The 20,509-nt window shown below is 33.1% G+C and overlaps 3 protein-coding genes and 2 pseudogenes across 5 annotated transcripts; 4 read left to right on the forward strand and 1 right to left on the reverse strand.

Annotated features, from left to right (window-relative positions):
• Positions 1-812: 812 nt before the first annotated feature.
• On the reverse strand, positions 813-1,352 carry LOC120121067 (monothiol glutaredoxin-S9-like). The gene has a single exon (XM_039140540.1). The coding sequence runs from the start codon at positions 1,250-1,252 to the stop codon at positions 938-940; it is 315 nt and encodes a 104-aa protein (XP_038996471.1). The 5' UTR covers positions 1,253-1,352; the 3' UTR covers positions 813-937.
• A 2,988-nt stretch (positions 1,353-4,340) lies between these two features.
• Positions 4,341-6,458, forward strand: LOC120121033 (OVARIAN TUMOR DOMAIN-containing deubiquitinating enzyme 5-like). Of its 3 annotated transcripts, none has more exons than XM_039140508.1 (3): positions 4,346-4,456; positions 4,734-5,601; positions 6,323-6,458. In XM_039140508.1, exons 1-2 carry the CDS (start codon positions 4,356-4,358, stop codon positions 5,599-5,601), a joined length of 969 nt encoding a protein of 322 aa, XP_038996439.1. In that variant the 5' UTR covers positions 4,346-4,355; the 3' UTR covers positions 6,323-6,458. The 3 variants fall into 3 exon arrangements, with proteins under 3 accessions (XP_038996438.1, XP_038996439.1, XP_038996440.1); XM_039140509.1 differs by lacking the exon at positions 6,323-6,458 and adding an exon at positions 6,207-6,224; XM_039140507.1 differs by lacking the exon at positions 6,323-6,458 and having other exon boundaries at positions 4,341-4,456; positions 4,734-5,691.
• On the forward strand, positions 5,921-6,674 carry LOC120121034 (annotated as a pseudogene).
• Positions 6,675-8,691: 2,017 nt separating this feature from the next.
• On the forward strand, positions 8,692-18,682 carry LOC120121037. The gene is made up of 3 exons (XM_039140510.1): positions 8,692-8,697; positions 8,754-8,757; positions 17,527-18,682. The coding sequence occupies exon 3, from the start codon at positions 17,532-17,534 to the stop codon at positions 18,657-18,659; it is 1,128 nt and encodes a 375-aa protein (XP_038996441.1). The 5' UTR covers positions 8,692-8,697; positions 8,754-8,757; positions 17,527-17,531; the 3' UTR covers positions 18,660-18,682.
• Positions 10,372-15,489, forward strand: LOC120121036 (annotated as a pseudogene).
• Positions 18,683-20,509: the final 1,827 nt, after the last annotated feature.

The raw sequence follows: 20,509 nt of genomic DNA on the forward strand, positions 1-20,509 counted from the left end.
AAGAAGTTCCAAACTTGAATTTTTATAAATTTATTTCTAATATAGAATCTGGAGTCGATTTAGACGTTTAACTACATAATGATAGTAAAGAGTAGTCAAGAGTAGTCAAGCGGTCCATGGTATGTTATTAATGATAAAAAAGAATAAAAAGCAGTTGAACAGTCATAGAGCATGATTACGACTGACAAGATTGATTATTGTAAAGCTAAGTTGATGGGTTGCTAATATTGTTTGATTCCCATAGTAGGACTCCACCTTCCATCCATTGACTATGTTTTTTGCCCTACTTTCAATAGAATCTATATGCTTGTCTCCATATTAACAATGGAGGAATCTACACAAAGCATTATTTTATTTTACTTTGTCTTTTGGGTTGATAGAATATTGCAATAATAAAAACAATGTTTATGGCCATTGTCAACAGCAAGGAATGTAATACCTTTCATCTAAGATAAAGTAAAAGAAGAGCCGATGGTAGCAAACAAGGTATAAAGTTTGGGACCTCCATTTTTAACCATTTCTTTTCTACGTGGAGCATGCTCCTACTCTTCATTTTCTTAAAAATATTTGTATAGTATAACATTGTAATTGCAGTTGCGTATGTAGTTGTGGGCGTTACATCGTGATGATTTTAAAAATCGTTATGATATGCGACTATTGTCTGCGTTATCACTGCAATTTAATATTATGAGTATTTGTTACGTGTTCATAGTGTTGAACTATGAATAAAATATGTAGAAAGTGAAGCATCTGAACAACATACAGTAATCATTCGGATTATATTGAAAGCAAAGCTCAAATCAAGAAAAGTATATGCCATTTAACTTTATTAAAGAAATAGGAACAGATTACATTCTATTGCTGGAGAGCTAATCCATCTCTATAGTGCACATGCACCTTACTAGAGACTGCTGATTTGAGCCAATTTTATTGATTGTCAATTACTTAATTTAACAGTTTGATAGGGCTTCAGCAAAGGTACTAGTCCCCCAGTTAGATGCAGGGACATGACTTCATTCATCGAGCCTATGAGCCTTCCACCAATGAAGATGGCCGGAACCGGCACGGTACACCCCAACCTCATAAGTTCTTTCTCAATTTCCCTTCCTTCAGGGTCTTGGTCGATCTCGTAAACTGTTGGGGTTACCCCAAGCTCTTGAAACAGAACTGTGACTGCATAACACAGGCAACATGAGCTCTTGCTGAATAGCACTACCCCTTTCTCTGAGGCCAATATCGTCACCTTGTCCATGTTAAAGTCCGGACCCACAATGTCGACTTAATATGTGCTAAGTTCTTTAGTGTCGATCGAGACAATGAAACTACCTTCGCGTTGAGAAGGTGAAGTGGGAAAAGGGTTCAAAGCTTGAGGTTGCTAGAACTCAAGTCCCATGGTAGAGAGTATTTATAGGGACAACATATAGTAGAAGATGCCTTAGTTTGAAGAACGTTCAAAAGAACATGCCTTTACCTAGATGCTAATAACAATAAAGTTACTTTATGAGATGGGGACTACTGTGTTTCCATGGTTTCAACAAGTTGGAAAACAGATTTTCTGCTAAATACTAAAACCATCGAAGTTATAGAACCAATGCACTCGATCATTATCGAACATACCGCAATCATTTTCTGCTTACCAGAGCGCCTTCTACTTCTAATAGGCCATGGACTAGATTATATCATAAGTGAGGACTGTAAAGTGTAAAGCCTATAGCCATCTGATATGATCAACAATTTTGAAACAAGATGGTTAAAATAAAGATCAAATAGTGTCTTAGCTTGTCAGTTTACAATAATAGAACATTATGAGGCTGTAGCTCATCCTATTGCGCCCACCAACTTGTATGATTCTTCCTACACGTGAACACACAGATATGCTCACTTCACCTCATGCATACAGCTGCTGCTGCTCTTTTCTGGTAGTGCTTTAACACATGCGAGTGAACCTGTGAATGGCGAATGACCACACATACGCAATGGCGTCGAGAGTGGGACAGATTATCTATCTTCTTGCCATCTTATGCATGAGATCATGGGCGAAGGAAAGGTACGCATTTGTAAAATCATGAGTAATTTAAGAAATCATATGTTCATGGATATCCATAACCACATAAATGTTTGTGCATGTGGATGAGTATCAATGCATCTAGGAACTTCCAAGCATTATAAAAGAAACACCCTTTTTCGCCTTTTAAGTTGTGGATGGGGAGGAATAAAAAGTTCCAGCATCATCTTTCTGTCTCTCAGATAAGGCCATACACACATCAATAGGTAAAAATTATAAAATCATCAACAAAACTTGCAAACGAACCAACCATTTGATTCCTCTTTAAAATGTAGTCAACACCATTAAAAGAATATAAAGCACTGAAAATCTGCAATATCACTGAGAATTCGTAAGCTCAATGCCGCTTCTGCAACAATCAGCTCATGACACGGGATTGACTTTATGTAAGCCGACAAGTTTTCGATCGGAACGATATTTTCGATCACCTGAATAACGTACAGTCATAAACATCGTGGCCACAAAAACTTTATTCTTCAATTGACAGTTTTTAAACACCATCTGATCCAGAGGTTGATTAAGGTTATGCAATTATGTCTGTTTTTGATAGGAGATAATCTCAGAAAGTGAAATGCCACATCATTTCATTAGTATGCAATTTTCGTGATGTGTTTTTGTATGCCATGGAAATGGAAGAAAGTTATAAAAGAAATGACCATTTTGAAATAAATATATGATTTCAGGGGTATTATTATCTTAAGGAGAGAGAATTGTCTAGTACACAAGAAAATGAAGTGAATGACATTCCAGAAAAAAGATTAAAAAATTGCTACCGTAGGGAATAATTCATTTACTCCAAAGAGAGAGTATTCTTAAACCAAACTAGGTATATAATTTCGAAAAAGATTTTTTCTCATAATAATGATATTTTTCGTGAATCAAACGTCATCTAAAGGTGATAAACTGACGAGCAAGACTTAATATATTATATATATATATAGATAGATGTACAGAGGGAGATGGGACGGTGGGGCAGTTGCCCTCTTAAAAATTTAAAATTGTCATAGATTTTAATTTTTTATGTGTTTTTTATTGAAAATATATTTTCACACTCCGCTAAATTTTATAAGTTCAAGTTTAACCCTTAAAATTTTAAATATTTAAGTTTATCTATGAATGAACTTAGGCGGCAGATCACCCATAAAAATCTAAAATTACCATATATTTTAAATTTTTATTATATATTTTCTATTAAAAATTTATTTTCATCCCACTAAAATTTTATAAATTCAAATTCTCCCCTCTAACAATTAATTTGCTATTAGACATTTAGCTCAATATATTGCCCCTATGAGCCCAATAAGCGATTTTATTTTCTTCCTTTTTTTTTCCACCCAAGTTTGCATAAGTAGGTAAATATGGGCTTTCTTATCTTTCTTGTTTTCCTTCAAGATTTATACGCGAGTAAACCCTAGCTAACTTAAAAGAATTTCGTGCTTCTTTCCAAAGGTTTGCTCTTTATCACTATACTTCGTTTAATGTTAGTTTATACTAGAAAATTTGAAGTATACAAAACATAATTATTCAAGGAATTTCAATTACATGTTATGGTTGCTTTGCTTATCTTTTTCTTTTTGTAGAACTAAGCTCCAATTTTAAATCACGCTTTTGTCTATTTATTAATATAATGTTCACTTGTTGAGTTTCTGATCATCCATTGTTGCTAGGATTTGTTTCAACTTGTATAGATTCGAGGTGGAATTTCTTTTATCAGTTGTTCTTTGATTTCAGTTTAATTCATGTTTTGAAAGGAGTAATTGTGAGTTCTATTTGTTTTTCCTTGGTTTTCCGATGGGAATTTGAATTGAAGGTGCTGTTTAATTGATTACTTAACTCACATTGGAAGCTGCGTTTAAGGAATTGGAATTGTTTTAGCAAATGCATGGATCTAGAGTTCCAAAAAAAAAAAAGTTACATATCTAAGCATTGTTTTTGAACTTGGTTTAATGAAAGAGTTATATTTTTAGTTTAAAAGAGCATCTAGAAAGTTTATGTTGGGTCGACGTGTCGGTTCTCATCCATACATGGATAATCTATTTTGTTTGCAAAATTGACCATATGTTCATTCGGAAAGCCAAGTTTAAAGATAGATATTTCTCCTGTTTAGCTGCATCCTTGTGGCTTAGACTAGCATAGATTTGGTTTGCTTGTTGAATATTAACTGCATACTTAAGTGAGATATTTTGGATGTCCTTTACGTAGTCCCAAGTTCAACATTACCATTTCCTCTGTGTTATCATTGACCGTGATTTTAGGTGTTATCATTGACCGTGATTTTAGGTGTTCTCAGATGGCAGATGTTCAAGGTGTAGATGACAAACCTTGTGAAGTAAGTCTGCCCTGCACATCTCAAAAGCAGGAAACCCGTGATGAAATGCTTTCTAGGCATAGGTAATACGGTGATATTTAATATACAATTCTTGACATACCTGTAAGCTTTATTCATGGTTTTGGTTAGTTAACTGATGTGTTCCTTGCTTTCACATTTAATCTTGTTAATTAATCTCACTTTTTTCCTAGCACAATGTTGATGGTTTAATAAGGATAGGTTCTATTATGAAATAAGGCTCATATGTAAATATTAATAATGTATCCCCTGATTTAACAAATTTGATTCTTAAATATATATTTTCCCTTTATGGGACTTCTTTTTTCTACTATTCTGCAGAAAGGAGATATCGGAGCTACAAAACAAGGAAATTAGCCTGAAAAAGGCTGCAGCAAAGGGTAGCAAGGCTGAACAGAAAGCTAAAAAGAAGCAGGTGGAGGAAGAGATCTCTCAGCTCTCTGCTAAGCTCAGGGAAAAACAAGCTCAGGAGCTTTCTTCACTAGGCTACAGTAATGGAGATGATAAAAGCAATATCGAAAATTTAGTGAAGGCAGTAGCTGGGGTGTCTGTAACTCCTCAGCAGGATCATCCAATGCCTAGCAAAGGTGCCAAGAGAAGAGAGAAAAGAGCTCAGCAAGAGGCTGCTAGAGAACAACGGATTCAAGAAGAGCAGAGCAACATTGTGAGTGATAGAATGATTGAAGATGAGAAATTGGAGAGAAAACTCAAACCCCTGGGATTCACAATCAATGAAATAAAGCCGGATGGACACTGCCTCTACCGAGCCGTTGAAGATCAGCTGGCCCTTGTGTCTGGAGGTTCTTCTCCTTATACATATCAGGAGCTACGGGAAATGGTGGCTGATTATATGAGGAAGCACACATCCAATTTTCTTCCTTTTTTCCTGTCAGAGAATACGGTAGATGGAGATTCTGATGATTCACTAGCAGAGAGATTCGAGAACTACTGTAAGGAGGTGGAGTCTACTGCTGCATGGGGAGGGCAGTTAGAGCTTGGAGCTTTAACTCACTGCCTGAGAAAACACATCATGATATTTTCGGGATCTTTTCCTGATGTGGAGATGGGAAAGGAGTACAAATCTGATGGAGGGTCTTCATCTGAGGGGACTCTCAGGTTGTCATACCATAAGCATGCATTTGGGCTTGGGGAGCACTATAATTCTGTCATCCCAAATTTGATCAGATAGGTATAATATAGTACCGTGGAATGTTACTTTCCATGTGCATGTTTACTACAATTCGGTGTTTTGAGGGAGCAAGCAAATTTAAGCTCTAAACTATACTTTGAAACTTGGTTTTGATTGAACTTGTTGATGCGTTATTATTTTGGCATCTGATTTGGTAAATGGGAAAAATGTGAGAGATGATGGCAAATTCTTTAAAAATGTGGTTTCGAAATGTGAGTATATTCTAACTTAATATATAATGCCAAAATCTATTCAGAGATGATGAGATGAAACCAAATAGGAAAATACCCCATTCTTGACACATATAGGTCATTGAATATCTTCTCAAGGAAGGTCGAATGACTTTAAGAAAAGTAAGTAATTAGCATGCCATGTAATGCATCTTGTAGAGTATCAAATATCAACAAGATATTTTTACTTTTAAGAAAGTTCTAAATTTGCATCCTATACTTTAATTGCATTTTTTGTTGGGTATTGTTGAGTGCTGCGTATGTTAAGGATAGTGAAGTCATTTTAAATCTATTTGTTGCCACATGTTGTGTATTTGCATACTGTTGTGATCAATTGGAATATAATATTTGTTTTTTACGCCTGTGTATGGACAGTATAAATGGGGTCTCCAGGGTGATTAGGTTCCTCATCAGGGCTAAGCAGTTTAAAACTTCAGAAGTCTCCCAATAAGGTCCTTTGAGCTTCCATTTCCATTACTCTTCCCTGCTAGATAACAATGGAAGTGATTACAAGGATGGTTGCCGACAGGCCGGTGGTGATCTTTAGCCGGACCATGTGTTGCATGAGCCACACCATCAAGACTCTGATAAGTGGCTTTGGGGCTAACCCTACGGTTTACGAGCTCGATGAAGTTTAGAATGGGGGACAGATTGAGAGAGCACTGCAGCAGATGGGGTGCAAGGTCGGTGTACCTGTTGTGTTCATAGGGCAGCAGCTCATTGGGGGTCCTAACCAAGTCATGTCCCTCCAAGTGAGGAACCAGCTTGTCCCATTGCTCATCAGGGCAGGCGCTATATGGCCGTGAAACCTCAAAAGTTATTTTCTCTGCTCAAGTTGGTACTAGTCAAAGTAATTTTCTACTTCCGAGCAAACTTTAGAAATGCAAGTGTTTAAGGCGAGGAGCAGCCGCTGAGAGTGGAACTACAGGTGCTACATACAAGAGTATAAATAAAAGAATGGTTTGTCTTTGTTTAGCCTTCGCCGATCTGTATCAGCCAGGAAAATTGGAAAATAGCCTCGACATTGCTACTAATAGTCAACCGACATTTGTTTTCTCCCACTTTTCTTTTAGTAAATAGAGTCAAAAAGCTGAACGGCTGCTAGTGCCATAAAACTTGTGAACTCACATTTTCCCCCTAATAATATAAAAACAATAGAGTAATATAAGAAAATAGTCCTCCGATTATAGATTTTTTTTATTATTCCGATTGTGAAAAGCTCGACTTATAATTGTTGATATTTTTTTTTTGAAAAATTGACTGTAGATAACATCAATATTAATACATTTGACATTTTTACGGAAAATTCTATGATGCAAGTTGCATATTATGACATACCATAGGTATTGAAATGTACTACTAACTAAATTATCCTTATAAAGTAAATATTAAAAAGGATAAATTATCGTTTTGTACCTAAATTATCATTTTTGTTTAATTTTAGTATTTAAACTTTAATTCTTTTTATAAAAAAAATATATGAAATAATTATAAAAATGTATATTTATAGTGTTATAAAAATATTTATTTATTTTTAAAAATTCAATTAATTATTAATTTGAAATAATATTATTTTTAAATTACCTATTTAGTTTTAAATAATTTAAATTTAGGGTAAAATATATGTTTACTATCCAAATATTACTTTGGTTCCGTAGAATATTATTTAAAATTAAATAGATAATTTAAAAATAAAATTATTTCAAATAAATAAATAAGATGATTTTACAAAATAAATATTTTAAAATATTTTCATAATATAATAAATAAACTTTTTAGAATAATTTAATATAAATTTTATAAATACATAAAAGTAATTATTAAAAAAATTATTTCTAAATTAAATGAACATTTATTCTTCAAATTAATAATGAAAGTAAGTATTAAGTTTGATATAATAAAAATAGTTTCGCATTATAGTTGAATAACTAAACTTTTTATCATTAATTTAAAGTGTCACATATTTAAATTTTATAATCATCAAAAAATATTAATTTTCTGGTGATATTATTATATAGTTTAAATACAAAATATGATAAAATTATTATAAATAATTAGTTTAATTCAATGGTTGAGTGTCTTTCATTTCATTTCCCACTCCACTTTTTACCTCTTTTCTTCCCCTTCGTCGCAATCTCGCCATCTCCATAACAGTCCCCCTTGTCTCTCCTTTGAACACTGGAAAAGCCCCCGTAAGGGCAGAAAATCACCTCCAGAATTGGAGGGTCATACACATAGCTCATATCTGCAGGCTAAAGAAAGGTGTGGTTTTCTGGGTTTTGCTAGCCTATATATGGATCCTAAAGTGAGAGAAACTGCATGTATTGGATTTTTTACATGTTGAAAAAGAAGCCTGGGGTTCTTTTATGTCTCTTATGCAGCAATTTAATGTGGCAAAAAAAAAACGAAAAATATCCTCAGATTGTAGCCTCGGCGTCAGTGATGCTTTGCAATGAAGGCTGCCATGTATTTGATCTAGCCTCGAGATGTTGGATGTCGTTGATCTCGATTGTTTTCTTTCATCCATATTTCATACTATCTTATAATCACATCATATTATTTAAAAAAAAAAAATTAACAGACAGTGTTCAAGAATCTGCAGAATTTTAACAAACAGAACATCTTCTATGTCAAATTTTCATCCATTCAAACTTTATGTTGCTATTCCATCTCACAATGTGTCGGACCATTTGTTGTAGTAGACAACACTGTTGATTTTGATCAGAAACATTAAAATTTTATGTTGCGATAGAGATGATATGTCAAAACCATTTCTTTAGTATGGTTCAGACAAACAGATGATGAATTTTGTTTTCCACGAAACACAAGATTTTCATCCCAAAATTTTATGAAAACAGCTACTGCTGTTCCAACAAGCTATGAATTCAAAGAAAACAAAAATATGAAAATACAATCTTAAAGACAGAAATATGTTCTGAAAATAAAAAATATAATTTGGACACCAATAAGCATATGGTCCACCAGGGGCGTGGCTGAGGGTCGCAACATGACCAAAAAATAGGGGTTTTGAAATCGAATATATTTATCAGTTGTTGTCATTAATAAGCATAAAAATAGGGTCGTATATCTATCAGTTGTTACAATTAAGAAGCATAAAAATAGGGGCCCCGAAATCGAGTATATCTATCAGTTGTTACAATTAAGAAGCATAAAAATAGGGGTCCCGAAATCGAGTATATCTATCAGTTGTTGCCATTATAAAAATACAGTCATGAATCATCCTCACTACATCATTTATGGTTCCAACCACTAAAAAATTATCCATCTCACCTTTTTTTTTCTCTCCATGTCATTTCTTTCAAGGATAATTCTTCACATTTTTTTCATATGAATATGACAATCGATGATTACTTGGAAGTTAATTTTACTAAATGGGTAATAGATAACGTGGTGAGGAAGATTCATAAAATAATTTTGCAAGAAAAGAAGTCTCTAAAATATGAGAGGGAAAGTGTGCCTGAAGTTAAGCCTACTGAGTCATTTATCATGTAATTCTTTACATTGTTTTTTGGATTGTATTTGTTAAGTTCAATTTTTAATCAAATTAATAATATAAACCAATTAAAAACTAACTATTTTTAATGCATCAACCGTCAAAATAAAGAGAATTAACGAATTACTAACTAAGTTAAAACAAATTAATAATATAAACAATTGACACATAATATTTTTAGTTTTAACGATAAAAAGTGAATAAAATAAGAGTAAATTAAGCGTTTAATATCTAAAAACCCGTTTTAGTATTTAGACTTTTATTTTTAAAAAAAAAATCATATCTAACGTTTAGTTTTTGTTTCATTTTAGTATTTCGTCGTTAAAAATTTAACGGCACTGATTTTTATGAGTAAATTACATCATTCATGCATTAACTATCTTCGCACTCTTATTTTGGTATTAAAATTTAAAAATTTTCAATTTAACTACTAAACTTTCAAATTGCTCCTATTTTAATCACTCTAATTTATTTTATTAACAATTTTTATGACATGAAATTTATTATTATTATTTTATTAATATATAATAAAAAATAAAAAATAAATTTGAAAATTAGAGTGATTAAATTAGAAGTTATTTGAAAGTTAAGTAATTAAATTAAAAAATTAACTTTAGTGACCAAAATAGAAGTGAGAAAATGATAGAGTGATGATGATTCAATTTACCCATAAAAAGTATCATGTGCAAAGTTTTTAATGATGAGGTAGTAAAACGAAATAAAAAAGTAAATGTTAGGTGTGGTTTTAAAAAAAATTAAAAATTTAGGTATTAAAATTGATAAAAATTAATAATTTAAGTACTAAATTTTCAAAATAAAATTTATCAAACATGTAGTTTATCATTTTTTCACTCCACTCGAATTCACTTTGAATTTTAATTTCATAAACTGAATTTAACGTAAAAAATTTTAAATTAAAATCAAATTAATAAATTAATTTTTAAGTTTAAGTGGAATTAGCTCGAATTTGTACGATATATCATGTATGTTGGCTAAAAACACAACCTTATCAGTTGGGGTTTTGGAGGAGTTTTAGCTGAAGGCACCGTGTCTTTTCCTTGTCCCCACGGCCACTCCCTTCAATCTCTCGTTCTCCTCCGCCACAACCATAGTTATTCAAACATCGAATTTATCTCCAAAAGATACATTAGCAGCCATTAACTGCGTTGCAATGAGCTCTACAGCTCTAATATTCACTACTACTTTCAATCACTTCCCAGTTCTACGCCATTTTACTCCTAAGTCGAGATGTTTGAGGCTAGCCAGACCTTGTCCTACACTCAGAGCTTCCAGAATCGTTTGTATGGCGGTGCGTTTGACAAAACAAACTTCGTCGTTTTAAATTGAGGAAAGCAGAACTCATATTTCGCTAAAGATAAACTTTTGTTGATTTCGTTTTTTTTGCAGGAGCCGTATCTGATAACGAAACTGGAATCTGCGGAGAAGACGTGGAAGGAATTATCGGTAGAGTTCTTAATTTCTCTTATTTTGTATTGTTAAATAAGTTTCGATTATTTGGGAAATGAGAGTGTTTTAGTTGTGTGTTAGTCAAATTGGTCGGCCTGATGATTCTTTAGTTTTGGGAATCAAAACTAGGCATGGTTTCTGTAGGTTTGCTCTGCAGAGAATAAAATTTGGTATGAGAAAGTTAGTCAGCTAGGTTCATCCAGTATTAGAGAGAGACACTTTGCGGAGAAAGTGAAATCCAAGTTGGCCAAACCATGCATTTTCATAAATGAAAAATTTTTCAGTCATTGTTGGCTAAACTAGAAGGTTTATCTTTTACTGCATTTGGTAGCTTAACTGCCACTTTCACTTTAGGCAATTTGTCGTTTTCGGCACCAACTGTATCTCTATGCCATTGATAGTCTCTAAATTCAATTGTTTATTTTGCTGTTTGTCCAAACAATGACACTGTAGGTTAGGCTTGCTGATCCAAATGTGGTCTCCAATCCCTCTGAATACCAAAAACTGGCGCAATCTGTTTCAGAACTTGACGAGGTACTGGATTTCGTCTTGCTTTCTTTTGTGGTTACAGCAATTAATCTCTTTCATTGCTAATAAAGTTTCCATGGACATGAATTTCATGTTCTATTTTCTTGATGGATAGGTTGTATCAACTTTCAGGAGATTTAAGGATTGTGAGAAGCAATTAGAGGAGGCCAAAGGTAATTTTGACGATCTTATTTAAAATGTTTTTTCTATAAGATTTTTTTGAAGTTGTTTTTACCATAAGATAAAAGCTAGTCAATCTTTTTTCATGCTTTTGCAATAATTTTTCCAGCTTTATCAGAAGAGGATGGAACTGATGAAGATGGCTGATATGATAGCATCCGAAATCAGCTCTTTATCTGGTCAACTGAAAGAGCTTGAGGAGAAGCTTAAGGTTTTCACTCAACATCTCACGTCATATCTCACTACCACTATAATTTTTTTCCATATCTAGGAGCTACTGTCTGAGTGAAGAATAACTTGTGTCTATTGTCTACTTAGTCAAGTGCGAGATAGAAGTTATGATCACTTTTCTTTGCGCTACAAAAGAGTTCCATTTAAAATGTTCCAACAATTTGGAATGAGATTGATACTGACTGCATATTTTATATAACATTGTTCTTTGATGAGAATTAATCAATATTGAGCCTTATAGTGGAATATGTCCAATTATTGTTTGTGATCTCTCAAACTACTATATTGCTTCTATGTCAACAGTTGCTGCTGATTCCAAGTGATCCTCTTGATGCAAGAAATATAATGCTTGAAGGTAATTATATCACCTTTCCTAATCTTGTTGAGAAGATAATTCATTGACGGAATTCCTAGGTCAGACAGGATTCAGGCTGTACTTTGCTATAATTTGCATTGTGCTGCAGTTCGAGCAATGGTCCATGTTAGAAATCATTCCTCTTGGTTGGATATTTCTATATACTTAGCATTGGTCTTCATACAAGTTGTACTTTCCATGTGATATGGACGATAGTTTTAGCTGCATCATCTAATGAAATTTTCCTTCACAGTCACACTTTAATGAACTATGCTTGTCAATATTCCAGTGAGGGCAGGTACTGGTGGTGATGAGGCTGGAATATGGGCTGGTGATCTTGTAGGTACATGTTTCTTTTATCCTTTTAGATTTATGGTTTGTAATCATTTTTAATCATTGAATATTTTAAGGCGATCTAAAAGAAGCTATTACCTTGATGACATAGAAGTAGAACAGAAATATTTTTAAATAATGCTGGGATCGAATCAGGAAACCGTTTAATTTCTACTTCTACTTATTTCCTGTGTCACCAGCTTAATGGAACTAGGCAAATGATACATTTTGATTCTTGTTTTGACCTATATTTTTTTCTGCTATATGTTAACTAGAGATTAGCTGACCTTGCTTTTTTAAAAACATCCAGGTCAGAATGTATCAAAATTACAGTGAGCGGAACTCTTGGAAATCTGCCCTAATTTCATGCTCTGAGGTATATCTTACTGCAGTAATATTAATTGTACCTTCTTTTAGAATCTTGCTAAAATATGTGGGGTGCCAAACTCATTATATCCAACCAACCATAGCTGATGGTTAAAGACTTTTAGTACTTATTGCCAGGAAGTTTTAGTTAAAATTGTGTACAAGTATTTCTAGCATCGTTCTTTCTGTTTTTCAAGAGCATCAAAATCTCCATGCCATTGTTCTTGATATGACTGTCAAATTTCTGGAACTTTTAAGGCTGGAAAAGGAGGATTCAAAACTTGCGTGATAGAGGTTAAGGGGAGTCGTGTCTACAGCAAATTGAAATATGAATCAGGTGTTCATAGGGTTCAACGTGTTCCTCAAACAGAAACACAGGGCCGTGTGCACACTTCTACAGCAACTGTAGCCATCATGCCTGAGGTAGATTACATTACAGACCTGAATCATATTTGACTTGAGACATCTTGGTGTGAAAGATGTCATCTCAATTTTCAATTGTGTTTTGAGCCTTGGAATTAATATCAATTATTTTAGCCTTTTAAATGCTTATTATAAGCCTTTGTTTAACAAAACATTAGATTGCATTTTATCTGCTGCATTCCACATATATGATTGTAAGCTCCTTTTTTATTATTTTTCATTTGAGTTAATTTGTGATTGACATGAATTTTGGCATAGGCCGATGAAGTTGAAGTGGAAATTGATCCAAAAGACATTGAACTCACAACTGCAAGATCTGGTGGTGCTGGAGGTATAGCTGCATAGAATATGAATTGAACAATGATCAAATGAATCGGCAGTTCGTCATGTGTAATTTCCCATTCCTCCTTTTTTTTTTTTTGAGAGGTTCGTTATGCTTCATTATTGTGCAGGCCAGAATGTCAACAAGGTGGAGACAGCAGTTGATCTCTTCCACAAGCCAACTGGGATCCGTATATTCTGTACCGAAGAAAGGACCAACATCAGAACAAGAATCGTGCTTTGCAGCTGCTACGAGCAAAACTGTGAGGCACAACTTAACCATATACTGCTTTTGTGGTCTCTGTTTTTGTTGTTTTACAATGCTATTTATTTTAATCAGTAATTAGAAATTATTATCTGAGATAAGTAATCAGTATCCTTGCTTTCATATTTTCTCAAAAATAGCTTATATCTTCCATTTTGGTCTATTCCTTATGATCTCTTTCATCCTTACAGGTATGAAATAAAAGTAAGAGAGCAGCAAGAGTTGATAAGGAATGAACGAAAATCACAGGTATAACATTGGTATGCTTGTTACACGAGTGGCAGTTTCATGGGGTTTCATGACAATGACTTTTCATGTCCAGCTTCAAGCACCCCCATTCCACTCCCATACCTCCAATTTAAGTACAAATTAATAACTATCTAGGTGTGTCCAATGGCAGTCTGGTAATTTGGGGTGATCATCATCATCATTATTAAACTTGAGTTGTTAACAGCAGCTAACACACTAACATTAACTAAGCATTACAATAATTGCTAAGAGAATCTATGAGAACCTTTTGCAAGTCTTCCATGTATCATGCTCAGTTGCACTCTTATATGATGAAGTGACATCCTTTTCAGGTCGTTGTTTTGCCTTCTTTCTTGTTTGTTGTTCAATATTCTCTCCTAATGTCAGTGTATTTGTAGTGACAGTTTGGCAAGAAAATATGCTGATTCCGGTTGTGTATTTGCTTTCTTCTAAATGGAATTTCCTCTTCTGTGATTGTTTCCTTTTGATATTAAACATTTGGGCCTGGATTTTAAAAGCCTTATGTTTGTGTCACACGTGTCTTGATATGCAGGTTGGTACTGGTGCTCGTGCTGAAAAGATTCGAACCTACAATTATAAGGTCCCCAGCTTCTTCGAAGTTGCTTTTAGTTACATGATTATTCTTCCGCTTATAAAAACCATACAAGAATATTTAGAAAAAATTCACACAACTTCTAAGAGATTAGATATGCTGAATATATATTTTGTTTATGGAACTACTGGTTGCTTATGTTGCCTTTGTTAGAAGCTCCAATGGCTTATGGTTGACTGCAAGTCACTTGTGGAGTCTGACAAGTATCATGTTGCTACCTGTTATCAGGACAATAGGGTTACCGACCACCGGCTAAAGACGAACTACGAGCTTACATCTTTTCTTGAAGGTGATATCGAGAATGCAGTTCAGGTACTATTTATACCTCTATTTCTGCTTTCATTGCCCCTCTCTCTTTCTCTTCCCAATATTTTGCATGAACATGTATCTATCTCGATATTGAACTAGAAAAATATCGATTAGGGTTCCATACAAGAATATGGTCAAAATTGTAATGCAAAATCTTGCATCTTACAGGCTTGTGCATCAATGGAACAGCAGGAGCTCCTGGAAGAGCTTGCCGAGTCTGTGGTTACAACTGCTGGCTAAACGGTAACACTGTTATTTGGTCGGAGTGTATGTGATGTCAGGCGAGCATGGAGTAAACTTTGAAGAAGTTTAAAGAAATTACTCGTTCAACAAATCAAGAAAGCACCGTCGCTTGCACTCCCAGCCCCATCATCATGACAATGCTTTTCACTTGGGTGGCCGTGGAAATTGTTCAAATACAAAGGCAACTTAATATTCTTAAAATGCAATGTATGGTGTATAAATGGGTTTATTGGTGATATTGCTTTCTTTCTTTCATATTTTGTGTGCAAAAAACTCTGTGTACTAAAATTTTCTTTTGCAAATTATCTTAAAACTTGACAATCTTGGGTTTTTTTTTTAAAGAAATTACACAATACAGTTCTGTGTACTACCATTACCAGTTACACCACTTACCAGTGACCTTTGACCTTTTCGATGAATACTAGGGGTGTGTTTGGTTAGGGGAATGTGAGATTCCCATGAGAATGTAATCTACATTCCCCCGCTTTGGTTGGCCGGGAATGTAATTCTCGGTAATCTTACATTACTAATAGTGGATTTTTTTGGGTATATTACCGGGAATGTCATTACCTCCATTTCCTTAGGTATTGTTAGATTATCGGTGTTTTGGACTAAAATGTCCTTAAAAAATTTTCTTTCAAAAATATCTTTATTCTGTCATTGAATAATAAAAATTCTACGAAGGTTAAATTATAAATTTATCCTTAAACTATTTTAGATTTATAAAAAAAATCTATAATTAAAATTTTATATGAAGTTCAGGGGTTAAAATAAAATTTTACCATTTCATTAAATCTTTTTATATTTTCAATTTTGTAAAAAAAAATTATATAAATTTTATGAATTTAATTTTTTTTAAAGAAAATATATAAATATTTTCCAACTTGTTAAAAAAACAAATATATAATAAGGATAATTTGGTCAAATATACATTCTAATAATCTTTTTATTCCTTTAATCAAACACGGTAATCTTACATTCTTGCTAAACCAACTAAACACAAAATACAACATTTCCAGTAATCCTATACCATGATACTCTTTTATTCCCACTGATAATTTTACATTCCGTGAACCAAACGCACCCTAGATGTTCAATTTCAAGGCCACTGAAAGTCATCTTCACAAACCCACCAACTACTGACATAATTGGAATTAAAATTTCAAGATTTAAGACATCAGATGTGTTTAATAATTAAGGGTTTGGTTGACGGAAAATAGATGATCAATGTAATTCAATTTTCTGGTCAATTGAAATTTCTTTGTATTTTTAAGAAAATGATTACAGTTTGATTTTTCGTAAATCATCTTACGAACATTTTACTTCAAAGCATAAACACTCAAAACATTATTATTTTATATATTTAATATTAACATATTATTTTGTATCATTTTAATAAAATATTATTATTAAATTATATTTATTGATAATTTTATAATATAATATATTTTTATTTTAATATATATAATAAATTATTAATAAAACTAATATTATTTATTAATTTCATAAAAATAATATCATTAAATTGTTAAATATTTAAAATGTAATATAATATTTTTATTTTAATATTATAAGTTTTAATAGTTTAATAATAATAATATTTCAATAAGAAATTAATATATTATTATTTTTAATAACTATTTAATATAATTATAATATTTTTATCTTAATAAAATATAATAATATTAATATTTTTATTTAAAATTTTAGATATAATATTTTAATAATAATATTAGATAAATTATTCTAATATTTGAAAAATAATATTTTTATTTTGTTAATAAATAATATTATTTATTACATTTGATGTTTATAATAAATAATTTTTAAAACATTTATCAATCACTGAAAAATAAATTACACAATATCATTCAAATATCAAAAATAATTTCTAAAAAAATATTTTTTAGAAAATACAATTTATTTTTCAAAATCTATTTTTCTTGAAACAAACTGAAATTTGTTTTTCGTTAAACATACGACCCTAAATGTTAGTTTGGGTTGTTGAGGTTGATTAGATCAGTTTTCTGAGACTGGCCCAAAATAATTTTGGTTACAACCCTAAAACTCTTCCGCCGCCGCCGCCGTCATTTCTAATTGCTTTCTCTTTGTTCGCAGTTCTTCTCTTTGTTTGGTTTCTGATTCAGGTTTTTAACCATCAACGGTGATTTCTCAATAAACAGGCATCTCATTGTCCAAAAGTCAAGCCCACTGCGAAGTGGAAGTGATTTTCCACAATGGCTATTTTCTTTAATCTCCGAAAGAAACTAACCATTTTCTTTATCCACTCAAAATCTTCAACAATGGCAGTAAACCAAAACTTCCAAACCCTAAGGCTGGACTATCTATCAATCTCTCGTGCACCGTGGAAACCAGCTCAACTCAAAGGCACCCTTGCCGAGCAACGCCCTTTCGTCGTCACTTACCTTGTAAACTCGTGCAGCCTTTCCTTAGAGTCCGCCATTGCAGTTTCCGAGAAGATACAGTTCCAGTCCCCCGAGAGACCAGATTTGGTCTTAGCTCTTTTGAGAAACTACGGGTTCTCAAAAACCCAGATCTCAAATCTCATCAGGAAACGCCCAAAGCTTCTTTTATCCCATCCCCATAACATCCTTATTCCAAAGCTCGAGTTTTTCCGGTCTATCGGGTTGTCAAGCAGTGAACTTGCGAGGACTCTTTCATCGGAAACAACCCTTTTAACTCGAAGCTTAGAGAATAAAATCATCCCCACTTACGAGTTTCTCAAGAGTGTTTTGCTCTCCGATGAGAAAATCGTTGCTTCCATGAAACGCAGTACATGGATCTTCCTTGTAAATCCCTCGAAGAGTCTTATCCCCAACGTGGCTTATTTGAAAGAATCAGGCGTGCCCCAGAATTGTGTCTCCCTTTTATTAACCCATTTCCCCGAAGCCGTGATGCAAAAACAAGAATCCTTTTGTGAAACCGTGAGAGAGGTTAAAGAAATGGGATTCGAGCCGAAGAAATCCACGTTCGTGTTGGCGATTCACGCCCTTTCCGGGAAAGGAAACAAGTCGATATGGGACAAGTGTTTCGAGGTTTACAAGCGATGGGGTTGGTCTAAAGATGATATCCTCTCGGCGTTTAGGAAACAGCCTCACTCCATGATGTTGTCGGAGAAGAAAATCATGAAGAGTATGGATTATTTTGTGAATGAAATGGGGTGGCCATCCAGAGCCATAGCTGAATGCCCTGTGGTCTTGTTCTTCAGCTTGGAGAAGAGAATAATCCCCAGGTGTTCTGTTTTCCAGATTCTGTTGACCAAGGGATTGATAAAAGAAGATTCCAGCTTAACGACGGTGCTGCTGCCGGTGGAGGAACGGTTCTTGGAGAGGTTTGTGAGCAGATATCATGAGGAAGTGCCTGAATTGTTGAGTGTGTATCAAGGGAAGGTGAAATCCGAGGGATTATGATGTTCTATATCCGCTTACGGCTTATCAGCTTAAGATTAAAACATGGTTATGGGGAGGAAAATAAAAGAGAATGTTATTTTTTTTAGAAATTTTAAATAGTATTACTTGAAGGGTATATATATATATATAATTAAGAAACATTCTAAATATATATTATCGTATAATTATTATTTTTTTAATAAAAGGTACTCTGTTGTAATGATTTCACGAAATGTTTGCTAAAATTGGGTATCTCGTCGTCTGACTGATCTCTCCTAAGCTGAACTTGTGGAAGCTAGGGCCTTTTTGAAGGGTTTCTCGCTTACTGCTGAAAATGGGTGGACTAATGTTCTTATCGAGGGAGATGCGCAATCGATAGTCTGTAAGCTGGCCAACCCCCATCTCTCCATCGTTGTCCTTCACCTTTTGGAAGCTCGCAGGCATTAGCATCTAGCTGTTCATCCATGGTTTAAAGTCATCTTCACTCGTCGAGATGCAAATGTTGCTGCTCATTCTTTAACTCATTGGGCATGTTTTTGTTTTCACCGTTAAAATTTTCAACTTGTATCTCGGATATTGTTGTTTTGAATGTGTTAAATAGCTTATATGTGTTTATCTTAAAAAGAACAAGAAGAAGAAATATTTGCTAAAGGAAATTCTTTTGCTTTTTGAATGGAAAAAAAAGCCAATGAATTTGATTTCAAAAGCATGGCTCCAATAACCATATAGTCGCAATCCTTAAAATAAATATGTTATGTAATACCAAAAAATATGATTAGTGACTAAAATGTAATATTTAAAAGTTTAATGGTCAAAATAGAAACTTAAAAAGTTCAAGGACCAAAGACATAATTTTTCCAAAAATAAATTTTATTCTATATAGAAATAGTTCATATTTAAGAATAGATTCTTTATAGAATTCAGATTTAGATTCGGAATTAATGTAAAGAGTTATAAAACAATAAAGTATTCAACGGTGTACTTCACGAAAACCAAAGACGACGAACGACAGCGGTGGATGGTGACGGATAAAGGCTTCAAAGTTTGAAATTTTTTTTTGGCTTTCGATTTTTAGGGGATTTAATATCCCAACCGATTGGTTCAAATCTTATTTGTTGATTATTTATAACATAAACAGTGCCCTAGCTTAGTGGTTAGGGCATGACTCCCTATGGCCTGGGTTTAAACCCATCGACCATCGGTTTTCTTTTTTTGTTGACCAATAATGGTCTAATTTAGGAGTGAGTCCTTATCCTTTCAGGGATTTCAAAAACTATCTTAGAATTTCTAGAATATTATAAATTGGTCCCAAAATTAACTAAATAAATTTTAAATTAAAAATAATTGAAAATTGGGGTGTTACAGATTTGGAATAATTAGGAAAATTATAAAAGTATAGGGACCTATTCGTATAAATTAAGAAATATAGGAATTAATTGTACAATTGTTTAATAGATGTTGTATTATGCTGGAACTTATTATTAAAATGTTTAATTTGATGTTAGAATGTGAAATTGGACTAATTTGAAAAGTTGATAAAGTTTGAGGACCAAATCATAAATATGGAAGAGATAAAGACTTAAGTGAAAATGTGTAATTATTGAGATATTATGTTTGAATTAAATACTTGAATTTTTGGTTATGTTAATTGAAGCTTGAATTAAAGTTAACTTGTAAGATTATTAAGATTGAGGATTAAATTGAAAATTTATATAATTTGTGGGTTTGAAATGGAATTTGGTATAAAGTTTATGAGTAGAATTTGAATACATTGTTGGAATGTTTGAATTTGTCTTGTGATGCTTGAATTTGGGATTAAATGATAAAAAGGACCATATTGAATAAAATAGAAAAGTTGAGATGAATTCTAG

The sequence above is a fragment of the Hibiscus syriacus genome, unplaced genomic scaffold (assembly GCF_006381635.1).
Source record: "Hibiscus syriacus cultivar Baekdansim isolate YM2019G1 unplaced genomic scaffold, ASM638163v2 tig00110356_pilon, whole genome shotgun sequence".
Classification (NCBI taxonomy): Eukaryota; Viridiplantae; Streptophyta; class Magnoliopsida; order Malvales; family Malvaceae; genus Hibiscus; species Hibiscus syriacus.